Source organism: Ictidomys tridecemlineatus, chromosome 1 (genome assembly GCF_052094955.1).
Source record: "Ictidomys tridecemlineatus isolate mIctTri1 chromosome 1, mIctTri1.hap1, whole genome shotgun sequence".
Taxonomy (NCBI): domain Eukaryota; kingdom Metazoa; phylum Chordata; class Mammalia; order Rodentia; family Sciuridae; genus Ictidomys; species Ictidomys tridecemlineatus.
The window spans coordinates 52,285,979-52,311,291 of NC_135477.1; the positions used below are offsets into that span (position 1 = coordinate 52,285,979).

General features: G+C 49.5%; 1 protein-coding gene across 2 annotated transcripts in view; it reads right to left on the reverse strand.

Moving 5' to 3' along the window:
- Positions 1 to 399: 399 nt before the first annotated feature.
- Positions 400 to 25,313, reverse strand: part of Hk1 (hexokinase 1) — a 95,908-nt gene continuing 70,994 nt past the window's right edge. For both annotated transcript variants that reach the window (XM_040273244.2, XM_005325959.5), the window contains 11 exons: positions 25,027 to 25,182; positions 22,181 to 22,414; positions 18,926 to 19,230; positions 17,433 to 17,581; positions 17,017 to 17,136; positions 15,308 to 15,403; positions 14,545 to 14,644; positions 6,006 to 6,189; positions 3,873 to 4,028; positions 2,842 to 3,075; positions 400 to 1,292 (listed from right to left, as the gene is read on the reverse strand). In XM_040273244.2, coding sequence (XP_040129178.1) covers positions 1,151 to 1,292; positions 2,842 to 3,075; positions 3,873 to 4,028; positions 6,006 to 6,189; positions 14,545 to 14,644; positions 15,308 to 15,403; positions 17,017 to 17,136; positions 17,433 to 17,581; positions 18,926 to 19,230; positions 22,181 to 22,414; positions 25,027 to 25,182 — 1,876 coding nt within the window. In that variant the 3' untranslated portion in view covers positions 400 to 1,150. The remainder of the gene's footprint in view (positions 1,293 to 2,841; positions 3,076 to 3,872; positions 4,029 to 6,005; positions 6,190 to 14,544; positions 14,645 to 15,307; positions 15,404 to 17,016; positions 17,137 to 17,432; positions 17,582 to 18,925; positions 19,231 to 22,180; positions 22,415 to 25,026; positions 25,183 to 25,313) is intronic.

A 25,313-nucleotide genomic window follows, 5' to 3' on the forward strand; every position in this document is an offset into this window, starting at 1 on the left:
CCCTGGCTGCCTCCAGACTCCGGGTGCATCTGAGCAGGGGGCAGAGGGAAGGACCCACAGCCCCTGGAGGCCAAGTACCCCTTTCCTTTGTTCTAACAGGCGTGGAGGACGGGAGACCAGAGTCCTCCCTTTCTCCAGCCCTGCAGAAGGGGTGTGGGATGCCAGGACTTGAGGCATTGACAGAGCAGATGCTGGAGACCAGGGGAGAGGCCACTTCTATGATGGTTTGCAGGGACACGACAGAAGTCCTCATGCCAGACCCAGGCTGGGCGCCAAAGACCGTGATCTTTATTTTAGACTCTTGGCCCACCCAGACAGTCACAAATATCCCCCAGCATCTGGCTTTTGCCACACCCCCAGGTCTCCCCCCCTCTCCCCAGCCACCAAGCATCACTCGGCTTTTTGAATTGGTACAAAGTTTACTAGGTCATACAACATGGCTCACAAAAGCGATGGGAAATTCCAGTGATGGCGCTGCTTGTGGGTCGGTTCCTTTTACCCAAATGGAGACAAGACACTTTCCCACGGGACTTCCCACCTCCCCCCCCACGAGATCAACAGAATGCAAGACTGTCACAGTGCGGCTAGGACCGGTTCCATGGACACACACATGTCTAGTGGCATCGACACATCCCCCGATGGGACCGCCAGGCTGCCACAGTGGGTGGCGGGGACGGGAGATAGCGGTCACGCTGCGTCCACACTCGCCCTTCAAGCTGGGCCCCGGGCCCGGGGGAAGAGTCCGGCAGTGACTGCTGGTGATAATCCACTTCACGCAGGGGAGGCAACCCCGAGGACGGGCTTTGGAGGCCACAGGGCCCGTCTGATGGTGCGACTTTTCATCTGAGCTGGATGGGCGCCCGCGGGAGGAAGGGGTGCGGCTACACTTCACACGAGGGGATGCACGACCAGGTGGAGATCAAATCATGCAGAGTGGCGGGGCAGGTGAGGGTCCAAGTGAGAGATGGTCAACAGCACACGCTCTAGGTTGTACCCTACGATAGGCGCCATTCGTTGGATTGCTTTCCTTCCCCGCTGCGGGGGGTGGCTCTGGCGCTGAGGGCTCCCAGCGCGGCTCGCTGAGAGGAACAGGGGGGTCGTCGCTTTGAGAGACAAGTGCTGGACGGGCAGCGGGCGGGGGCCTGTGCCCTTAGCTCATTTCTCCCCGGAGCCTCACGCCCACAGCTGTGATGAGGGCAGCCCCCTTGCCACTGCCGTCTTCAGACAGGAGGAAGGACACATTACACTTTGGTGACAGTTCCTTCACCGTTTGGTGCATGATTCTGGAGAAGCTGGTCAAGACAAAAGCAAAGTAAAATAAAATCAAATCAGGAAAATGTAAGTGGTGGGAAAGGAGGCGAAGGAAAGCACCCCAAATCAGGAGGGCGGGGGCGGATTAAAGTAGCCACAGCTGGCCGAGGAGAGCGCGACACCGCTAATCCTGTTACCGCGACTTCCAGAAGGAGGCACAACTGAGCATCCCCAAACGCGCGACTCCCGACAGTTTATGAGGCCGGGGGCATAGGGAACCCCCATCCCAGAGCCTGGGGCTCCTGGGGAACCTGAAGGCCAAAAAGGAGGCTGAGGCCCAGCAGGGACCGCTCGGGCAAGCCCACGCTGGCCAAGTGCTGGCTAGTTCAGGAGGCTACCTGGGAACAGACGTTCCCGTCCCAGCAGCCATCCACCCAGCACCCGCAGCCAAGAGAGGCAGCACCCCAGCAAGGGACAGTCTCTAAGTGAGGTGACTCTAGGCATTTGTGTTTTGTGCTGAACATGAAAGACAGGACAGGCTGAGGATGTTGGGGACAATGGGGTTCTCAGGGGAAGTCCCATTTATTGAGCACCTACTAGGTGCCCCATACTTCATAGAGGGGACTTCCAGCCCTGTCAATGGCTATTACGCCACCAGGAAGATGGGACGGAGATAGGAACTGTCAGAGATTCAGCAATGGAGCATGGCCTCTGAAAGGTGAAGCCAAGGTCAAATCCAAGTGTACACAGCCACTAAGCCTAGACCACTCCCCGGGTGCTGCCTCTGGTGACGGTGAGGGCAGCGAAGAAGGCGGAGAGACAGGTGAGGACGGAGCTCGGCAGATGGCTTCACCCCAGCCACAGGCCTGAGGTAAGCGAGTAATCTCTCTGTGGCCTTGAGTGAGGTGTTTTTGAATAGGGTGCCCCTAAGGCCCAGGTGGCCGAGGGTCCCGAGATCCTGGCAGCAGTGTTACTCGCACTGATCAAGGCACCCCCAGTTTAGGCATGGCCACTCTCTTCCTAAGAGCCAAGCTTTGGAACACGCAGTGGATCAAAGAGCAGGTCCTTCCCTGGCATGGGGTGTCAGACACTTCACCCAAAGTAGGTCACTTCGGGCCCCTCCCTGTCCCAGAGTCCAGGGCCAGTGCTGCACCTGCCCTTCCAAGTTTGATTTGGCAGGTGAACAAGACGATGGGCCCTCCTCCCTCTTCCATTTCCTCTTTGGACTCACCCAGCACAGCCTCTCAGCCAAGCTGACCCTGGCCAGGCTGAATGGGCAAGGCCACCCCACCCACACCTCAGCGAGCCCAGGAGAGCAGGGAGGGGGTCACGCCTGCCAGCCACTGTGTCAAGTAAGGGGGTCAAGTCAGCGCCTTCTTCCCTTCCCCAGGACCCCAAACCCTAAAGGTGCTCATCCCCCGCCCCCCACCCCTGCCCTGTCCACACGCGCACAGTCATAGGCAGCCCTGCCCAGTGAGGAGTTTCCCAGACGGGAACCACACCCTGAAACCTGTCATCCTCCAGGGGACTCAGGAACTCGCCCCCCAGCGCCCTCCGCCATCCCCTCACCGCCCCCCAAGCCTCACTCACTGCGGATGCAGCTTGTAGAGTGTCCCATCCACGCCCACCGTCACGTTCAGATGGTCCAGCCCTCTGTTCTCCCGGATCTTGTCCACCACGGCCGCCATGCCAGCCCCGCACAGCTGCGCAGCCCTCTTGGACACCACCCCGCACACCGTCTTGACCAGGATACTGTCGTCGCACGTGCTGTTCAGACCCAGCTGCTGGAGGATGGCCCGGACCTGGAGCAGCGCTAACCGGTCACTGCAGCGAACAGAAAAAGCCAGGGGACTGGATGAAGCAGGGCCTGCAGCCGGGGACCGACTTTTATTCCTGGGTGATACCGATGAGCAACTCCCCACAGTCCTGTCTGAGAACAGGACTGGGAATGGTGGCCAGAGGGCTCCCCTCCAAGTGTGCACCAAGTGTGTGCCGGTCTGGAGAAAGCTATTTGCAACTGTCTGCAATGATAAAGGAACCTTTTGATGAAATTTCTTGTTTAGAAATCCTGTGTGTGACTCTGATTTTTTTTTTTCCCCCTTTAGGATGTATTTCTGGGTCAAAGGGCTTTTGATACCCATTGGCAGATGTCTTTCAGAAAGTTACGGTCAGCTCACTCTCCAGCCAGGACGATATTCGGCCACAAGTGTCCTCAGAAGAAAAGAGCACTTTCAAACCTTCTGACCATTTCCTAAGGCAGCCATTGCCACCTGGTTTCCTTTGCTTTCTTCTCTAGTAAGGAGGACGACTTTTCCCTGTTTGTGTATTGGCCATGACTACCTGATGTGTTCCCCAACTTTTTTTCCTTCTCCTGGTATATTTGTCTTATCTGTATTAAATTGATAGAGATGACAATGACAATGATGGTGATGATAGACCAGTCAGTCTCTTTTTAAAGGATCTACTCTGTGACATGTACTCCACACATGACATCGTTTAGTCCTCCACTAGCCACTAAATGTAGGATTATTCCCACTTGAAAGATGAGGAGCCTGAGGCTGGGAGAAATGGGGTCTCTCCATCTCACGGTCAAATGGTGGTAGAAAACCATCCCCACTCACCTCTCAATCTGAGAGAGATATTTGGTCTCAAAGATGCCCCTGGTCTTCAGTGGCTCAGAGATCTGCCCTCGGAAGAGGAATCCCTTCTTGGTGAAGTCGATCAAGATGTTGCGGACAATTTCACCCAGGTACATACCACTAATCATCTTCTCATACCTGCCACAGGAGGAAGGGGGCTGCAGTGTCCTTCCCGGGAGCCCTTGCTCTCATGGTCTTTCTGGGTCGCACACCTGCCCTGTGTTCCCCAGCTAAGGCAAAGACCAGGAAGGACCAAGGAACCCTCCACCCTTCTCCACATCAGACACCACCCCGCAGCATTCATGCCTCGCTGCTCGGTGGGTACCCTCCCTGCTGACCTTCTGCGCTTGCCTGGGTGAATCTCAGCCAGATGCCATGTCCTGGAGGAGAGGCCTGTCATGCCCCCCAGACTGGCTCTACCTGCCTATGCCAGGCTCCCTTGCACCTCGCCCTTCTCCTGCTCCACAATGACACAGGCCCACCGCCTAGGAGGGACAGGGAGTGTGCATATTGCTCAGCTCTGAGTCCCCAGGGCACAGCGCGGCACCATGCCAAGCCCTCAGCTTGGTGCTCAGTACAAAGCTGCAGAACAAGCACGTGACTGGACGGAGCCTTAAAGGGACAAGAGGACCATGGAGGGAAAAATTCCTCAGTTTTCTGAAGGTTTGGCAAATGGCACAGTGCTGGTCAAGCACACAGCAGCGTGATAAGACATGCAGGTGGGAGAATTCCGTGGCCACAATACTCAAGGTCACCCTGTTCTTGGGACTTTTAATTTCCTGCCCTTTCCAGGTTCAAGGGCCTCAAGAAATGACCAGGGATTTAGATGCCTCCATGGCACACACCCAGGCCCAGGATCCCCAAGCCGAGAAGCTGGATATTCCAGAATACTTAGGAAGATTTCATGTGGTCCACAGAAAAAATGTGGAACACAGAGAATGGCAGAGAGTGTGGGTATCACCACGGCCCCCATCCAGCCCTTCTCACTGCATCAAGGGGACAATCTCAGCTTACTGCTGAAGTGTCTTTGAGCCCTGCTAACGCTTGCTGATCACCTTTCAACAAAGGCGGTCTTGGTTTAGAGGCTTTAGCAGAGCATGAGAACTAGCTAGACCTGAATAACAGTTCTTCCCTACCCTCATTCCACGATTAGCATTTACTTAGGGCAATACTGGTTTTACCTTTCTCTGCTTCATCATTAAATTTAAGAATATAAGCTGATTTTAAAAAAAACACTAAATGATCCAGGTGTGATGGTGTGATGGAGACGCCCGTAATTCCAGCTACTTGGGAGGCTGAGGCAGGAGGATCACAAGCTCAAGGCCAGCTTGGGCAATTTAGTGAGTCTCTGTCTCAAAATCAAATAAAAAATATAAAGTAAAATGGACTGGGGATATAGCTCGGTGACAGAATGTTCCTGGATTCAATCCCCAGCACTAGAGGAAACAAACAAAAACTAGAGGAAACAAATAAATGAATAAGTGAATAACACCGAGGCAGTATTCAGGAAAGGCAAAACCTTGAGAGCGGCAGGGGACCAACTTATGTTGGGAGGTGCTATCCAACCCTTCTTTCCGCTTCTGGGGACACAACTTGAACAGACTGGTTCTTGGGGGCTTGAGACAAAGAGTCATTCATCTCATTTCCAAGCAGTCTCTGCTCTGCCATTTCAGACCAGGTCCCTGAATCCTGAGCTGCAAGCTCCACATGGCCTCTAGGTGGCGATGGAGACTCACAGGGTTCCAGAAGGAAGAACCCGGAAGGGCCTCTGCCTCAACCCAGACCCACTGCTCCACCCCCATATATTTTTCTGAAGGGGGAGAAATGCAGGGGAAAGCCAAACTCGTGCAGGCCTACACAGGTCATGAGGCAGTGGCGTGTTAGCTGTCATCTATCCTCTGGGCCTACTCTGGGACCATCTTGTACTGTCAGGGCCTCATCCTCCCAGGTCCTCTGCTGTCCATAGGCCAAAAGTCAAGGTCAGGAGTATCAAAGGGACCAGACTCCAAGCTTCTATCCAGAACTTACTTCCACTAGAAACCTCTTCCACTGCCGTGGAATATCGCCAGACCCTCCCCACCCGGCCCTTAGGGACCACCTCCACCTGGCAGTTACCTTTGTTTTCCAGCATTTAGAGAGTATTCATCCACCAATCTGTCATACTCTGTCCTAATATCATCCAGACTCCCGTTGTCGCCAAAGGCACCCCACTCCATGTTGATGCACATTCGCCCTTCAGTCCCCTCCAACATCTCGACATTCCTCATTTCCTCCATGTAGCAGGCATTACAGCCAGTCCCTGTAACACACAAGGGTGGGCATGAATGGCGATGCCACCCAAGACCAGCGGAGGGTCTCGCAACTGGCCTGAGGCCTGGAACCTGGGAGTCCACAGATAAGGGGTACATTTTTGAGATGGACACAGCAATACCTTGGCTTTCCCAATGTTTTCCAGGAAAAGATACAAGATACAAATGGAGTATCTGAGTTAAACCACCTAGAAAACGTCTGCTAACCCACTTTTAAGTCGAGAGCCTCACGTGTTGACCTGTACAGACAAGGAGATATTTATGTGAATAGAAGATGGTCTTCCAACCAAGAAATGTATCTCCAAAGGTGCAAGTTTAGGTGGTAGCTTGAAGAAAAAAAATGTGTGTACACATACAGACGTGCTTATATATACACACATCTACGTACACATGTGACACCCGGGGCTTCTGGGTTCCACTCCTCAACTCCCTAGAGCAGGGTGACTTGGAGTGGCCATGCAAAACTGGGGTGGGACCACAGATGGTTTTCTGTGCCAGTCCACAAGGAGCCAAGTAAAGAAACTGAGAGGACACATTCACAGCAGTTTTAATTGCCATGATACATACCCAGGCTCATGGTCATGTCAGAGGGTCCACTTTGTGCTTTGAATTAGGCCTTGCTGCTCTGCCACTGCAACTTATTTTTTAAATGGACATCTTTCTTTCTCTACCTGTCTCCCGGCTCCTCCCTAATCCCCGCCCCCTAATCTCAAGGGAAACAGAATTACTTGTTTCCCCATCCTAGGCAGAGTTCCCTGTCCCTGAGTACACACCCTCTATAGGCATGAAATAATTCAGACTTGGAGATGGTGCTAGAAGATCTCCACCAGAAATGACTATCACCCAAACTAACAAGTGAATTACAGCTCTGGACACAGAACCATGGAACGTAGCCTTTGAGTCACCTCTTTAAAAGCCTGATGGGCAGAATCAGCAGCCTCTGGGACAGGAGTCCCCTGTGCTTCTCCTTGCTAGCAAAGCAATAAATCTTCTCTTTCCTTTTTCTTAAAACTGTGCCCTTGTTATTGGATTGGCACTGGGGATGGGGACTGAGCTTTCGGTAACAAATCTGGGGAAGGCAGCCCCCACTCCAGCCTTCTGGGCAGGCCCAGCTCTCCAAGCAACCCCACGTCCATTCTGAGGATGCAAGGCGGCTGGAGAACTGGTTGAGCGCCAAGGGCAGGAGGGTGAGGAGACAGGTAATATGCCTTGGGTCGAACCACAGGAGCTGGTGACTAGAGCAAGGGACTGGGGGACTATGCCAGAAGCTGCCAAAGCTCATTTTGCTTTGGAGAACTCCTGCCTTCTCTCAGGTTGTTTCATCTTGGTCCACTCTGGGAAAAAGGAAAGTGAACTTAAGTAGTCGCAGTACCCTTGGCCCTCTGTTCAGTCCCCCAGCGTGCACACCAGATCCTTGATTCCACACATCTGTTTCCTCTTGGTAGGGACATCTGTGGTGCCACTGGTACAGGAGTCATGGTTAAGCAGGACTTGAGAACCTAGGGATATCTACTCCCTTCTGGTCTGTTCTAGCTTCTCATCTGTTTGTTGGCCTTGGTTTTGGGAATTCCTTCTGATTGTCTGTGTTTTTCTTTGAATCTGTTACTGCCACTTTTAAGACATGGGCAATACTGTGCTGGTCCTACAGGAAGTCTCTTGGTAAAGATCTTGGCTGGTCTGTCTGGTTTAAAGGTTCCTGTGTGTCAGGTATGGTTTGGGGAATCCTTTCTGGTTGTCTGTTTCTTTTTTGTACAATCTTGCAATTGGAGTTGGTCTGTCAGAGGTAAAGTAAGTGGAAGAGAGGGCCACCTATAGGTATAAACCTGCCTAAGAAAAAGATAATATTTTACTGTAACAATCTAATTGTTTGAATAGCTTTTTAACAGCTTTCTGAATTTCTCTATGACCTTGCAGATGGAGTTGGTCTGTCAGAGGTAAAGTTAAGTGGAAGAAATTTTTATGTGCAGGCCTGTTTTATTTTATTTTATTTTTTTAAAGAGAGAGAGAGAGAGAGAGAGAGAGAGAGAGAGAGAGAGAGAGAGAGAGAGAGAGAGAGAATTTTTTAATACTTATTTTTAGTTTTCGGCGGACACAACATCTTTGTTTGTATGTGGTGCTAAGGATCGAACCTGGGCTGCACGCATGCCAGGCGAGTGCACTACCGCTTGAGCCACATCCCCAGCCCAAGCCTATCTGTTTTAAAGGTTCCCGTCTGTCAGCCATGGCTAGGGTGATCCTCTTTTGTCTGGCTCTGTGTTTTTGTATGTCACTGGCCCTTTAAGTCATGGGCCATACTGCATAGATCTTACCTGCAGTCTCTTGAGAAGAGAAATCTTGGTTGAATTGGTCACTGATAGGTATAAGCCTGTCTAAGAGAAAGATGCTTTACTGTAACACAATCTGGCCTTTGAATGGTTTTCTGGATTATTATACTATCTTGCAGTTGGAGTTGGTCTGTCAGTGGGTAAAGGATAGGCAAGAGATTCCGTGTGTGCAGGCATTTATGCAGTTGCACGATAAGGAGCCTGAAGGGTCAGGAACTGATTTGGATCCCGAAAGCACTTCCTCTGGTGTGCAAGGACAGCAGGACACAGGAGAAAAGGTTTAAGAAGACTTAAATCCTTTAAACCCAATTCCGGCACTCCCAGCACCGTTTCTCAGCCCCAGGTCATTTCCATGTGGGTCGGGGACACCAGCCCCTGGGCTGGGGGGAAAAATCCCAGGAAAGCTGCCTGGGATGTAGAAGAGTGGCCACAGACAGCCTGGCCTCTGCCCTGCCTTCCAGCCCCTTCTGCCCACGGGGACGGAGGCTGCTGGCCACAAAGGATATGGCAGTAGGTTCCAGCACTGTTATGACCTGGGGACAAGGAAGAGCCTCCCCTTTTCAGATCTGACAGGACACCCCATTTGGCCAGGGGATATCCGTCACTGGGGCAGAGCAATTCTTGCTATAACTGTATCCCATCAAACTAAATGCCTGGGGAGACTGGTAAACAACTGCATCCAGAAAAGAAAAGAAAAACAACAACAACAACAACAAAAACCCAACTGTGTTTTGCCCAGGGATCTTCAAGGAAGGCTAAAGAAAAGGGTGGAAAGGGCTTCCTCCACTGATATCAATGTGCCTCATGTAAGAACAGGGCCTAAAAGGAGGTTCTGGGTACAACTGACCAGGGAACTCACTTAACGTTGACGGCACTGTGATCCTAATAAGGGACACAGGTCAGAGTCAAAACTCTCCTGTGCTCCAACTCTCTGAATGCCACCTGGAGGGAATGATATTCAGGCACAGTTTTTGTACAGGGCAGATGGTCCAACCCTCTCCTGGGATGAAATCTGTTGTGTGAATTAAGTCACAGATAACATTAATAAGGACTGTTTCAGAATATGAATTTAAGAAAGGGTCTGAAACTAAAAAAAGAGATGTTAAGAAAGTCAGAGGTGTGGAAATATATTTTAGTATGAAAAAGTCGAAGGTAAAGGAAATGTTTCTGGATAAAAAAGTATTTTGTCTGGTAAAGTAATATTCTTATGCTAAAGTCCAAAAAGAAAAACAGGACAAACCCAAGGACAGAAACAAGTTGTGAATGTCTAAGTCAGTGCGGAAGGTAAATCTCAAACGGATAAGAAGCAAGGTCTGCAACACTGATCTGCTCTCATCTGTCAAGATAATTTCTTGTATCTGTTAGGTGTTGTTACTTAGGGAAACTAAATCTTAAAGGAATTAGGGTCTGTACCTGTTTTAAAGTCTTTTAAATGATTACATTATACCTGGTTAAATAAACAACCATTATTTTAGGTTATAACAATATAGTTGACACCCTAAGTATATGGGACTAGGTATATGTATACATCTGAGAACTGTGTTTGTATGAGACTTGTCTACGTGTTAAGTAATGAAATGAATATCATTCATATTCATATAAATGAATAATGTTTCATTTTATGTTATAAAATGAAGTGTATGTAAGTCTAGGCAAGGTAACCAATAAGTGTTTTCTCTTTTATACTTTGTATCTGACATAGAAGGGACACACTGCCATTTGAAGACCTGTCTTATATCTGTTTGCTTTGACTAAGTCAATTTCTGATCTTTAGCTCTGTTTCCTAAATATATAAAGAGATTTACGCCTATCCTTTGATTTTTGCTGATACTGCTAACCCACACAGACCTGTGATTATTTTCTTTCCCATATATTGTAGATTCTGAATTTTATTAAAAGTTACACTTAGTTAAATTTAAAGCTTAGGAGAGCACTTTACCAAGTTGATATTCTCCAAACTAAAATTGTCTGTACAATATCTCCTTCAGATTTATAAAGAAATAACAAATTTGGTTGGTATTTGTGTCATTGAATATTTTATAACTGGCTAAAGGTAACCTGTTGTTAATAAATTATATATAAAATTTTTGTGTTACACTGGGATGGGAATTTAAATGTACTTTTGGAAGGTAATAAGGAGAGTCGGATTTATTCAAAGGTTGACAATGTGGAAAATGAAAACATTCTGCCATCTCTTCCCCCAAAGGGAATATGAGAGCTCTCTCCGTATCTGTTTATGTTTCAGCAGTAATGTGTTATGTTAACTGATTCGGATAGACTTGGGAAATAACACATGAGAACTTTGTAGAAAGATATTTTTAAAAGGGGCAAAGAGCAGATTCAGAAAACACTTTTCAAGATTTGTCAAGGGGCCAGCCTGCTTGAGTTAAGACTCTGCTTCTCGTTCTTCTCCACTTTGGGATGGTTCTGAAGTAGGCTAGGATTAAGCTTATTTAAAGTTGTGTTCAAAAAATGGATTTTTGTTGTTGTAAAGATTACTGTGAATTCAAAGTAAACAGGGAATGTAATGCAAAATTTAATTAAAGGTTTGGGTAAAATTTTAAAGGTGTTTAGATTTGTAAAAAGAGTTTTTAAAAAGTAAAACTTGTGCCGAGCCTGGTGGTGCACGCTTGTAATCCCATTGACTTAGGAGGCTGAGGCAAGAGGATCGTGAATTCAAAGCCAGCTTCAGCAATTTAGTGAGGTACTAAGCAACTGACTGAGACCCTGTCTCTAAATAAAATACAAAATAAAGTTGGGGATGTGGCTCAGTGGTTGAGTGCCCTTGAGTTCAATCCCCAGTAGCCAAAAAAAAAAAAAAAAAATTTTAAAGTAAAACTTGTATGTAATTGAGTTGATAAATATGAGTTTTTGCAGAGGCTAATCAGAAATCAAACCTACATTAGTGTTTGTTTTATATTTTCCTTGGAAAACTTTATAATTGTTGCCTGTTAGTATTTTGCAGAAACATTGCTTCTAACAGAACAACATGTATTTGAGACAATAAGCCATCAGGGAAGATAGGATACTATACTGACCTACAGTACTAATACTGACTCCAATTAAATCAAAGGGGTAACTATAAAATTATAGATATTGAAGTTATAACCTGTTACTCCCACTTTAAGACTGGTGAAACTAGCCTGCTGGGTGTTTAAAACCAAAAACTTGGAGACCAAAGTCAAGGAAGTAAAAGGGCCAAGGAAAAAGCAGCCAATATTTTGGCACTTGCCCTCTGAGGTAAATCAGGACCCAGAGAACAATGGGACCTGCAACTCTGGTGAATCACTCAATCTGCCCATCAGGGAGATCAAGAGGACCCTAGAGAAAAGAAGCCAACCAGTGCACATTCTGCAAAGAGGAGGGTCATTGGGGGAAATGTCTCTGAGGCTTCCAAGAGAAGCCACGGGTGGTTGGCAGGACCCTGACTCATCCTGGCGAGTGGCATCCCTGGCAGAGAAAAGTTAAAGGAGCCAAGAGGCTTCACACACATTCCCAAGAGTGATCTCTGAGGAATCTCAGCTGATTCTTAACAGTGGATAGAAAAAAGGTCAGTTTTAACCAACCTGGTCTTAAACACTTAGCAGGAGAGTATAGCCAAAGCACACTCCTACTGGGGCTGGTCAAATCTCTGTGCATAAGATGAGATATTACCACCAGAGATTATCACAGACTGAAGACACTTAGTAACATCTTTGACTCCTACTGGAGATGTATATTTGTATCAGCCCTGCCAAAAGTAAAGCTGAAAACTATAAGGGAAGGGTCTTAGTGTGAGATTGAACTCATTAAAAATAATGATCACAAAGGACTCTAGAGTCCCAGGTTTATCCTGGGTCAATTTGAGCCTGATCTCCTAGACCCTACAAATCTTCCAATTTCCTACATAGATAATTTGATCTGTGTTTCCACTGATATGATTACGAGTTACTGTCTTCATGGTTTTTCAGAGACTGGCTGAAATACCAATTGCTTTTGTGCTAATTGTTAAAGTAATGCTTTGCTGTCTTGTTTATTGGTGTCTTAGCATCATCCCTGCCCTACGTATGCCTTGTCCAGTTGTCTATCAACTGCCACCATGGCCCTCTGGACTGCCCGGATGCTGAATACCCTTAACTGTCCATGCTCCATCTGATAAGAATTTGGGTCACTTCCCCCAACTTTACCCTCTCTCAGCAGGAGGCAGCTTAGAGATGTCATCACCCCTTTTCCATAGAAATGGAATATGGAAATGAACAGTGGGGAAATGGAACACTGCTCCACTTCCTGCTCTGAATCAGCCCTTGCTGTCCTGACACTGCAACTTATTTTTACAATGCATATGTTTCTTTCTCTTCTCTCTCTCCTGCTCCCTAATTTCGGGGGAAACCAGATTACCTTTCTTCCACATCCTAGGCAGTTATCTGTCCGTAAGCACACACCCACCACAGGAACAAAGTAATTCAGACTTTGGGGCCCCCTGTTCCCCATGATGGGCAGACTCCCAGCCTTTGGGACAGGAGTCCTTTTTTTTTCTTAAAATCATGTCCTCATTGTTGGATTGGCATTGGGAACAAGGACCAAGCTTTGGGTAACAGTCATTGGACTGAAAATTTAAAAACCAACCAACCCAGGAGTCCTTCCCAAAGGTATCTCAATAGGCACTGGAATCACCTGGGAGCCTGTGAGGATGCGGATCTGACTTGGGAGGCCTGGGGTGGGGCCCAGGGCTCTGCATTTCTAACCAGCCCCTCCTAAGTGGTAGGGATCCTATGACCCAGGTGGGACCTAGGTGAACTCAGATATGCCCCCGGCCAACCAGAAGTGCCAGGTCACCTTTATCCCCACTGAAGAAACTTGAGTGGTATCTGCAGACTCTTGATGTTACTGGATTCCTATGTTTTTTTTTCTTAGCTTCTCATTAAAACATATAAAACAGAAAGCAGAGAAGCCCAAGAAATGGAAGGGGAGGAGACGTACTTGCCCACGGGGGTTCTGAGCAATCAATTGATGGAGGAAAGAAAACGGCTGGTGCCAAGCTGTCCTGAACTAGACAGGCCTGGCTCCCAGGTAGAAAGTGAGCACCAGCCTGCAAGAGGAGAATGTGCTGTGTCACCCTAGCTTTGCATGTTCTACCTGAGCCCGTCCCCAGGCAGAAGGAAGGGAAGGGCTGGGTGGAGGGAGCTTTGCTCAAGAAAGAAGAAATAAAGCCCCTGAGCCAGGCCCTCGGCCGCCTTTCCTGGGGCTGCTTCCTGTTTTCTAAACTTCAACAGAAGCCAAAAGGTCCTCCTGGCACAGGAGAGTGGCCTGATGGGGTCACTCCAGATACTCTGCAAATGGAACCCAAGGCAGGGAGACGTTCCTCCCTGTCCAAGTTGAGTCTGCAGATGCTGGCTGTGAGGGGCCTCTGCCCAGTGCCCTCTCACACCAGGAACAGATCCACTAGACAAATGGTCTCCTCACAGCCCAAATCTAAGCTCCTGAGGCCCAGGCCCCTGCCAGGTGTGAATACAAGGGAAAAGGCTGCAGAACCTACAGGTAACCATTCTGGAACCTTCTTTAGTGACTAGGACCCTCACTAACAGTGGCTGCTGAGGGCAAAATGGCACTTGAGGCCACTTCCAGCTGGAAGCAATGTCAGGAGAAAAGGTGATTTTTGCTTCCTTTCCAGTCTGACTCCCACTGCTGCACCTCCTGGGAGCCCCTCCGTACAGCCCAACAGTGTTGCCCTGCCAGCCAGGACAGCACCAGGTACCCCACCCTGCCCACCCAGGCCACAGGGCCTTTGCACTCTCTCTTCTGGAAAGCCCCGTTCTTAACGGTCTATCACAATCCATGTGCAGCACCATGGGGGTCCTGGGGAGGGATAACCCTCCAGAGAACTCTGAGGTCTTCGTCCAGCACTGAACTCTAAAGGTGGTAAAGGGACAAGTACAGACAGATTGTCCCAAACGGAGGACCAAGCTCCTGAGTCCAGGTGCCAGAGAGAAGAAAAACCCAGTTCTCCCTTGACCAAGAGTCGATGCTTCCCAGAGCACCCACCTACAATAAGTCCAACCTCACAGCTGGGTTCCTCATAAGCACACGTCATCATGGTGCCCACCGTGTCGTTGACCATAGCCACCACATCCAGGTCGAATTCCTTTGAAAAGAAAAGGGACACTGCTTTAGGGAAGGGGTGGCTCCCATCCTGCCTGTTCACTGCTGCATAGTAACCAGTCAACTGCTAGGGCTTTGTTCTAGGATGGGTGCCGCCAGGAGGCAGGGACAATCCTGTGACTATGTCCTGAGTTCTGACGTGATCATGGATGACTGTCTAAATCCGCCAGGCCAACAGGGCGACTGTGCCTAATGTGCCTTGTACTCAGGGACACTGAGTTCAATAGAACACCACGTCCTAGTGACAGTGCAGGCCAAGCCCCACTGTAGACAGCTCTTTATGACAGTCATGATTTCACCTTTCTTTAAAAAAAAATACCTCTCTGGGTTGGGGTGTGGATCAGTGGCAGAGGGCTTGCCTAGCATGTGTGAGGCACTGGGTTCAGATTCTCAGCACCACAGATCAATCAATAAAATAAAGGTTCATGGACAACTAAAAAATATTTTTAAAAAAATACCACTCTCTTAACAACACAAAACTTATAACCCTGGTTTCAATGCAGCAGTTGGGTGAGGAAATGGGGATCTTATATTACCCACATGGTAAACTTCTGTATTGTTCAAATTGTTTACAATAAGCAAGCAGTTTTTATATCCACCCCCCCTCCCCCAAAAAGAGTTTTTAAAACGTTCTTTTGATAGTTACCTCTCTCCTTTTTATCGCATCCTTTAGTAAAGTGGCAACATTGTGACCCACACAGTCAGTTGCCTTAAAACCCTTTGTCCAGGTGATCAGGATTCCCTGAAATGTGAGAGGCACCAGGAGGAGAGTTAGGCCATTTACCCCTCTGGGCAGAAGACAAAGTTTCACACCCTCCTTCCTCCCAAGTCAACATCTGCTGAGGACTCCCACCCAGACAATGTCCAAGCATCTGAGTGCCAAGCCAAGAGAATGTCCCTTCCCCTGCAGGCTCCCCACCCCCACCTACTGCACACACAGCTGTCTGCTTTTGAAAATTTTTTTGGTACCAGAGATTGAACTCAGGGGCGCTTAACCACTGAGCCACATCCCCAGCTCTCTTTTTGTATTTTATTTAGAGACAGGGTCTCACTGAGTTGCTCAGGGCCTCACTAAGCTGCCGAGGCTGACTTTGAACTCCTGATCCTCCTGTCCCAGCCTCCTGAGCTGCTGGATTAGAGCATACACCATGGTGCTCGGCAGCTGGCAGCTTTAAAAATGCCCTCTTTGCAATTGGAGAAACTGAAGCACATAGAGTTAATGGCTATGTCCAAGTCCCTAGGAAAATGGCAATACTGGGGTTGGGGGTGTAGAACACCAGGCCCTGGGTTCAATCCCCAGTATCACACAGAAAGGAAAAAAAAAATGGCCATACTGGACAATTCTTACACAGGTTCTTAGCCTGGTGCTGCCATGGCATGACCCACTAGCTCCCCTGAGGAATTTACGGACTACCTAACTGAAAGAAGGCATGATCTTAATAACTCCTGTACTAGCTCAAGTAAACCTCAGCTTCATTGGGTGGAAGTTGCACACTTGCTGGGGGGAAAAAAGCCACAGAGGCAAAGTCACTATGAGGAATATAAGGTGACAGTGGAAGCAAACTGCTTGGAGAAGAATCATTAAGGCTTTAAAAACTGCAAAAACAACAACACACATTTATATAGATCCAACTGCTCAGCTCTAAATTAGGAGGAGCCAGAGCCAAAGTCACAGTGCAGGACGACATTACGTCACCCTCCCTGGCTCTCCCAGCACTGCCAATCATGCCTCAAACCCTGGCCCAAAGCCCCCTCCCTGGCCACGCCCCCATTTGCAATGCCCGACTTGTTTGGATATAAGAGAATAACAACTCTTTCGAGAAACAGGCTCAGTCCTGCCTGGGTGAGGGCACAACCACTCCCTGTGCCCGCATGCACCCAGCCACGCCACCCCAGCCCCGCCTGCACAGGTGCTGGATGCAAGCGGAAAGGTGGATCCCTCGGTGTAGTGAGCTCCCTAAGGACAGGTACAGGAACCCTCAGCTCTGTGCTCAGAGCTTAGCCCTCAGCCCGTCCTCAGCCCCTCCTGGGCCCTGTTTCATCTCATCTATCAAATGAGCATGTATTAAGCCACCATCCAGGTGACACTCCAGGGAACACAGAAGAGGGTGAGGAGGTTCTTGGTGCCTGGAGGCCCCAAAGGCTTCCCAGAAGAGGACACTGCTGTCAATAATGCCAGAGGAGAGGAGGGCTCAGGATGCTCGGGGGTGGGTAGAATAAAGCCTGGGTACACTCTCCGGGCCGTGGAAGCCAGAAGCAGACACGTAGGGGTGACAAGGAGCCTGGAGAAGGCCTCCAGGGCCAGTCCACTGTGGCCGTGCAGGTGCCATCATTGTTCCAAAGGAAGAGACTCACCGCATCCAGACTCGTCTGCTTGCAAGGAAATGAGAAGGTGAAGCCCAGAGGCATCCGGGGGCCTTTGATGCCCATGTAGTCCAGGAAGTCAGAGATGCAGGAGACGATGTGGTCAAACAGCTGTAGGGGACAAGAAGGGATCACTCAGGCTCTCTCTGGTTTCATACTTTCAGCACACACACAGAGGCACGCAGGCACATGCACACACACGCGCACAGAGGCACATGCAGAGTAAGCCACCAGAGCGCTGTGGACCAGGCAAGGCTGAAAATACCCAGTGCTTTTGGGCTACAAGGGAAGAAATGCACAGCTGGGGGCATCCCTGGCAGGTGTTGGTCCTCATGAGACCACCAGCACCTACAGGCCTGTGTGTGCCCTGCACACACTACGGACATGAAAAAGCAGATCCGACTCACCTCTTCCCCAGTGCCTTGCATGATCTCAAGAGGAATGGCATAGATTTTATTGTGCATTTCCACTGTTCTCTTTTTCCCACTACGAATTTTCACCAGCAGGACACGGAAATTCGTTCCTCCAAGATCCAAGGCCAAGAAGTCACCATGCTCTGTTAAGAGTAAAGAACACAAAGAATGCCACAAACTGCTACATGCCTCTGGGCAGCTGGCAAGCCCTAGACTCCAGAATTGCAAGAGGAGGGTCTCCAGGCTGCACATGGGGGGGGGGCACGAAGCTGGAACCACCCAACCAGTACACAGCGTGTGCTCTGAGGAGGGGTGGGTACTAAATCACTGCCCACAGCCACCGAGTCACACTGCAAGGACAAAAGGCCCCAGGAGCGAACTGCCTGTCACAATAACAAACAAACTTCACAAACCCCATTAAAAAGACTCGCAACGATGCTCTGAATTTAGGGAACTTCATACAAAAATGAATAATTCATGTCAACGTGTGGAGTGCTTGCAGAAGTAGCCACTATCCTTCCCACTAAAACACGGGGGTCTGTTTCTCCTCCCCTTGGATCGTGGGTCCAACGAATACGGCAGAAGCACTGCTGAGCCAGGTCCTGACCTCAGCCTCCAAGAGGCTTTGAAGTCATTTTCTGTCTCCAGGTGGATCCTGCTGCTGCCACTGAAGAGCCCAAGCCCAGTAAGTAGCCTGCTGGAGGGTGACCCATGTAGCCAAGCACCCTGCACCCCAGCAGGTCACCCTCCCAGCTGACCGTCCAGCTGACTGCAGCTCAGGAACGAGTCCAGCAGAGATCAGCCAAGCCTGGACCAGAGAAGCAGAACCATCCCGCTGACACAGAGACTCGTGAGCAACAATAAATGCTTGCTCGTTGATGCCACTAAGTGTCCTGGCTCTGGCCAATCATGCATCGTTAGTGCAAATAAGTAACTTACACAGAAGATATTCATATCACAAACACGCATTATTCCAAGGATCCACCCCAAAGCTCTTCAGATTCTGCACAAAGCTCAGCTCCAATAAGAACCATGGAGGTAGCATTGGGCATGGGATGGTGTTCTTCCATCTGCCTAGATGTGACAAGCCCAGGGCCCCTGCCTCCTTCACACACACCCTGCCGGGATTGAAGAAGGCAGCACCGTGTGTTGATTCTTCTGCCGCTTTGCCGTGTTTGTGAGCCAACCTAGAACAACTCAGGGCCCATCTTCCTTCTGCAGTGAAACCAGCTCCCTAATTCTAACACGGCTTTAGAGACAGTGCTGGACCGGGAGGCTGGGCCAGAGGGACTTAGTGGCCCTGAGCCACACACACGGGACAAGTCAGTGGTACACATAGAGAAGAGTCGGAAGGAGCTTCCTTCTCCTGCCGGATCAGGCATCACTAGTGCAAACGCGTCCACTGGAGGATCCACCCCCTCCCAGCTCTGCAGTGACGGGGTCACTGTCATGAGCAGGAGGACCTGGCAGTCCCAACAGGCCCTCACCGGTCCCATCTGGGGTGCTCCGGACAAAGGAGGGGAGCATCTTGACCACAGCCTTGTCATTTGTCTGCTTCCTCAGCCCCATCTCCATCTCGGTCCGCATCCTCCTCTTCACCTCCAGCAGCATCTCCTTGGTGAGGCGGAAGTGGGCGAGGGTCTCCTCTATCTGCCGGTGCTGCTCGGCCAAGCGGTAGGCCACGGCGGTCACCATGGCGGCCCCCTTGCCACTGCCGCTCTCCGAGAGGAGGAAACGAACGTCGGAGTCGGGCACCAGGCGCCTCAGGGTCTTGTGGAAACGCCGAGAATACCTGGGGAAGAAAGTGGAATGGGCACACCGCGATGGCTGGACTGAGCCACCGGTCAGGGGCCTCTTGTGGTGCTGGGGATTGAACCCAAGGCCTTGTGCATGTGAGGCCAGCACTCTACCAACTGAGCTCTATCCCCAGTCCTCTGGTACCCCTTTCTTTTTCTTTCTTTTTTTATGGAGTGGGGTACAGGGATGGAACTCAGGGACGCTTAACCACTGAGCCACATCCACAGCCCTATTTTGTATTTTATTTAGAGACAGGGTCTCACTGAGTTGCTTAGTACCTTGTTAAATTGCTGAGGCTGACTTTGAACTCGCTAATCTCCTGTCTCAGCCTCCCAAGCCACTGGAATTACAGGGTACATCACTGTGCCCAGCTTGGTACCCCTTTCTTTCACCACACTCTAGTTCCATTTCTACACTTGTTTTTTTTTCATTACACAAGTCCTATACAACCACTGTAGAAAAAGAAAGCAAATGCAGACAAGGAAAACGGAAAAATAGCCAGGTTTGGTGGTGTATATCTTTAATCTCAGCTACTTGGGAGGCTGAGGCAGGAGGATCACAAGTTGAAGACCAGCCTCAGCAACTTGGCCAGACCCTGTCTCAAAATGAAAAATAAAAAGGATCAGGGCTGTAGGTCAGCACTTGCCTAACACGTGCTATACCCTGGGTTTAATCATCTGTGCAAAAAAAGAAAAACAAAATTGCCCACAATTACCCATAAAAAGATCCTCATTATTTTATAAGTAATGAATACAAAAAATTCAAAGTCCAGAGATGTTGTCCTCCACCCTGTCAAGGAGACCACCTTGCTACTCAAAGCACTGTGCTTCAAAGTCAGATCTGAAAACAAGGGTGAGCTCTACCATGTCCGCATAAGTGACCTTGAGCTAGTAACTTGACCTTGGAGTAAATGCGGATCAGTGTCTGTGTGACAGTGTCCTGTTGGAAACTGAATAAGGTCATCAACATGCTTACGTGAGTCACTGGCACTGAGGAAGGACTCAATAAATAATTACTCTTGTTTTTTTTTTTTTATTTTCACATGGGTTCTTTCTTTCCCTCCATCCCCACTCCCAAATCCTGGACATTCTTAGTGGCTGGAAAAGATCTTGAGGACAGGATGGCGTAAGACACAGAACTTGTGCTCTGCAGTGTGGAGGCTGCTGCCAAGGGGAAGAGGAAAAAAGGTTTCCCAAAATATTAACAGTAGTCGACTCCAACGGATGAGAAGAAGAAGGGCTCCTATTCTTTTCGCAACTTTTTAAACTATCTCAAATTTCCATCCTGAGTCAATATTACTTCTGAAATGAGAAACAGTGCAAAAACCGAATTAAAGTCATTGTTTAAAATGTGAAGTTGCAGATGGAAAAACTTTCCTGGATACAGCTCACAGTGATCGTTGCACAATAAGAATGAACTCATGGGCTGGGGATGTGGCTCAAGCGGTATCGCGCTGGCCTGGCATGCGCTGGGCTCTGGGTTCGATCCTCAGCACCACATACAAATAAAATAAAGATGTGTCCACCGAAAACTGAAAAATATTAAAAATTTCTCTCTCTCTCTCTCTTTAAAAAAAAAGAATGAACTCATGAAACATGACGCATGTTTCAAGATGATTAAATGATATATTTGATGTTATATACCTTTTATCGCAGTAAAAATAATGTGATGTTGCAAATCATTAGGCTTTTTAGTCCAGAAAATTTTTTTCAGGGGTGGGGTGGGGGGTACTGGGAATTAAACCCAGGGGCACTTAACATTGAACCACATCCCCAACCCCTTTTATTTTTTATTTTGAGACAGGGTCTCGCTAAGTTGCTTAGGGCCTCACTAAATTGCTGAGGCTGACTTTGAACTTGTGATCCTCCTGCCTCAGCCTTCCAAGCTGCTGGGATTACAGGCAAGTGCCACCATGCCTGGTCTCTTGTCCAAAAATTAGCCAAGAAATTCCAAAGAAAAAGCTGGTACATTGGTGTGTGCCTCTAATCCCGAGAACTCAAGAAGCCGAGGCAGGAGAATCACTGGAGCCCAGGAGTTCAGGGCCAAGGCTCACCAGCACCATGTGAAGGCACAGTACCTGATACAGTATCACTTTGTGTGAAATACATCACAGTGGGAAACTACCTGAGGTCCTGCATACAAAACCCACACCACAGGCAGTCCGTTCTTAAAACTTACCAAACAAATAATTAAAATTTGTCTTTGCTACCAGGGATGGAACCCAGGGGTGCTTAACCACTGAGCCACATCCCCATCCCTTTTATTCATTTATTTATTTATTCATTTATTTATTATTTTTTGAGACCGAGTTTCATTAAATTGTTTAGAGTCTTGCTAAATTGCTGAGGCCTGGCTTTAAACTTGAGATCCTCCTGCCTCAGCCTCCTGAGTCGTTGGGATTATAAGCGTGCACCACCACGCCTGGCTCAAGTCATGTCCTTAGTGGCCTAGTAGGTTCTGGAAGCTAAGGCTGGCCAGGGAGTGGAGACGGGCCGCGGAGACGGGCCAAGGCAGCCAACAGACAAGAAAGCAGCAAGTATCAGTGGGGGCCACTTACTTACTATCTCTCTGGTCTCAAGTGACAAGTTCCCCACTTAAAAAAGGAATGGCCAAGGAGCTGGGGAATTCTATCAGGAGTTTCTGAAACAAGAATATGGGTGGTGTACCCACAACCTAAACTACAAGAAGGATGAAGTTCCTCCTGATGAAATGCAGATGAGCTACAGACACATTCCGCCCAGCGTCCCTGCAGCTAGAGATAAGGAAAGGTAACACCAGAGAGAATCCACCGAGGGCGAGCCTCCCCAAAGGGCAAATTTAGCCTCTTTGCCCAGAACCAGACACATCTTGTCTGCAAAACAAAACAAAACAAAAAAACCAAAAAAAAAAAACCCTTTCATTGGCTGCAAAACTCTGAGAGACAAGTACAGCAAAGGCAGACTCACTGCGGGTGCGTCTTGTACAGAGAGCCGTCCACACCGACCGTGGTCCGCAGCCTGGGGGTCCCCTTGTTATCACGCAGGCGGTTCAGGATGGCACCCAGTGTGGCAGCCACCAGGTTGGCCGAGCGGAAGGACACGATGGTGCACACGTGCTGGACCGAGACACAGTCGTCGTCAGATGGCTCCACGCCCAGGCGGGTGAGGATCTCTTTGGCATTGTGGAGGCCTTCCTTATTCCTGTGAGGTTGGAGCCCAGAGCTGGTGAGTGAGGGACCAGCCAGGCAGCACCGAGCACGGGGACTCCAGGCTGACCCCGACTCACCGGGTGTGCAAACCGTGGGACCGGGAGGTCCAACGCCTCCAAGAGCCCAGGGAGGAAGCAACGCCCCAACACACACCTGCTGGTGGCAGGGACAACTGTTCGGCTGGGTTCTGGGGCCAGGCGTGGCGGGGAGCGCATGAGCAGGGAGGGCCCACAGCTGCTTTGCCCAAGCCCAGGACCAGGGGAGGCCTGGGGGACAAGGCTGCTCATGGGGTCTGTGAGCTGCTTCTTACCCTTCCTGGGGTTTTTCTGTCAAAATTTTAATCTCCCACGTGCATGTCTTGTGTAGTTTTTGTGAGATTCACTCAGAGGGACTTTACAGTTTTGCTGTTATTGTACCTGGTCTCTGAAAATTACCCACACACGTACACGGCCCTTAAACGACACAGTGACCTAACAGGTTACCAAGGGGGGACACGGAAGAGGAATGTGCAGGAAGGAGCCCTGGTGCTACCTTTGCAGATTTTCCCCAAATCTAAAGTTATTCCAAAATGAGAAGTTTATTTCAAAAACATATAGACACACTTTAATTATTGTGAATAGACAAACATAATGGACTTTTCTAATACTATCTCCAGATATTATTTACTTCCCTACAGACTTTGGGGAGAATTCTCCACAAAGACATTTATCACTGGCAAATGATGACAATTTTATTCCTGTTTCGATTCTTATGCCTTTAACTTCTTTTAAAAATGCTTTTCAGTTGGAGTCTTAACTCCAGCCCAATGGTGAGTTGGAACTAGTGACACTGTATTGATTTTTCGAAAGAAAGCATCTAACATCCCAGGTTATAGGGTGTTTTGTGGAGAAAGCCTTCATTAAAATGTAGACAGGCTTTCTGGGCCTAGGTCAAGTGCATTTTATGATCCTTGCTAAGTTAAGAGCCAAGAGCAGAAGCAGACCAAGAAGAAGGCAGGTATTTCCTGACTTCACACAGGACTGAGTCCAGCCGCTGCCCTGCTCCTACTGGACCCTCCCCCAGTCCCCTCCGTTCTCAGGCACCAGGAGACCTGCAAAGAGAGATGGCTGGAAACTCAGGAGCAGGGTTCCCTGCCTGATGTACCCCTGCACTAACGGCTCCTGAAGGAGGACGACACTAGGACAAATTCCAGGGCACAGATTTACTAATGCCCAGAAAACCTGCTTCTGCTCCAACCACACAGAAGCTGGTGTGCGTGGGAGTTCCCAGGACCACAGAGGGGGCGGGGAAAATGACTCCTTCCTGTGGGGACGCACCAGCACTCCTGGCACTGAGGATGCGGTGTGCTGGCCTCGTCTTCATGTAAGTGGCCCCAGGAAGCCACGTGGCACCTCCTGAACCTAGGGGCCCACGGAAGCCAGCCACAAGAGCACCGGGGTCAAGCCTACCTACGTCCCTCTCAGAGCGAAGGCCGGGGACTGAGAGTGAAGACAGTGGACTCCGGGTGTCTTTGGGGTTGCCAAAGGCCAGCGATGAGGTTGTCCCTTGTCAATCTACCCAATCTCATCTGATAAAAGACTGTTTCTCAAACTTGTTTCAGGGCACATTTCTGGCTGTTAACAAAATGTTCCCTGAATGTGTGTGGGGGTGGGGAGGGATTCGAGGCACAAAAGCAGTTTAGGAAATAATGAGTATTATGGCTGAGATAGGAGGTGTCCCCCAGAGCTCCTGCGAATGCAGGAATATTCAGAGGTAAACCGATTCATCACGGAGCTGCAATCCGATCAGTCCACCTGAGTTTGACTGCACTGAGTGGGTGGTCACCGCAGGAGGTGGGGCGTGGCTACAGAAGGCGGGTCACTGGGGGCGCCCCTGGAGGATGCACCTTCCCTGAGGCCCCTTCTCTCTGTCTCTCTCCCCCCATCTCTCTCTGCTTCCTGACCCCACCACGAGCTGGTGGCTTTCCTCTGCTGGGCCCCTCCCCTGGATGTGCTGCCTCACTTGGGCCCAGAGCCCTGGAGTTGACTGTCTGTGGACGAGACCCCAAACCATGAGCCCCGGATAAACTTTCCCTCCTCTGAGTTGTTCTTGTCAGATGTTTTGGTCACAGGGATGGAACGCTAACTAAATGAATGAGTTCACCAAAGGGAACTAGGTTCTTTTTTTTTTTTTTTTTAACAGGCTAATAAGTATTGTAAATCTCTAAAAGGAGGATAAATGTACTATATTTCTCAAACCTACTGGCCCTGGAATGATCCAAGTATCATCTTGAGGTCTCTAGGGTTCCCTGGAACACAGTCTGAAGAAGGTCAGGGCATATCTATAGGGAGCTCCAGGAACCCAGGCCCGGGCTTGGTCAACTGTCCCTCAACACAGGAGTCAGGAGCTTCCTCAGCTCTAATCTTGCCTTGAGGCTGCATGTATGTGAGAGGGGGAGGAGAGAAGTGGGAGGCGGGTCGCTTTCCTAACTGGAAGGGAAAAACCCCCAGGAAGCACTGGCTGCTAACTAGGTGCTTCTTTAACCATGGACCGGCCACGATGGGAAGGGCCCTATCTCCCTTCTCTGTCCCCTCTATCCCCAGAGAGCCTCCGCGTGGCACCTACTTTTCGATGGCGGACACGTCACTGGTGTTAAACTTGCCCCTGGTGAGCAGCTCCGGGGTGATCCGCCCTTCAAACAAGAGGCCCTCCTTGGCCATCTTGACCAGGATCAGTCGGACCAGCTCCCCCAAGTACATGCCACTGACCATCTTCTCAAACCTGCAGGAGAGAGCACACGGGCACTGTCAGTCCTTCCTCCACACCCAACCCTGGGGCAGCATGTGAGGAAGGGGACAGACCCAAAAGGAGTGTCACCCCTCACAAGCTCCCAGTCTCCCTGGGAGGCAAAA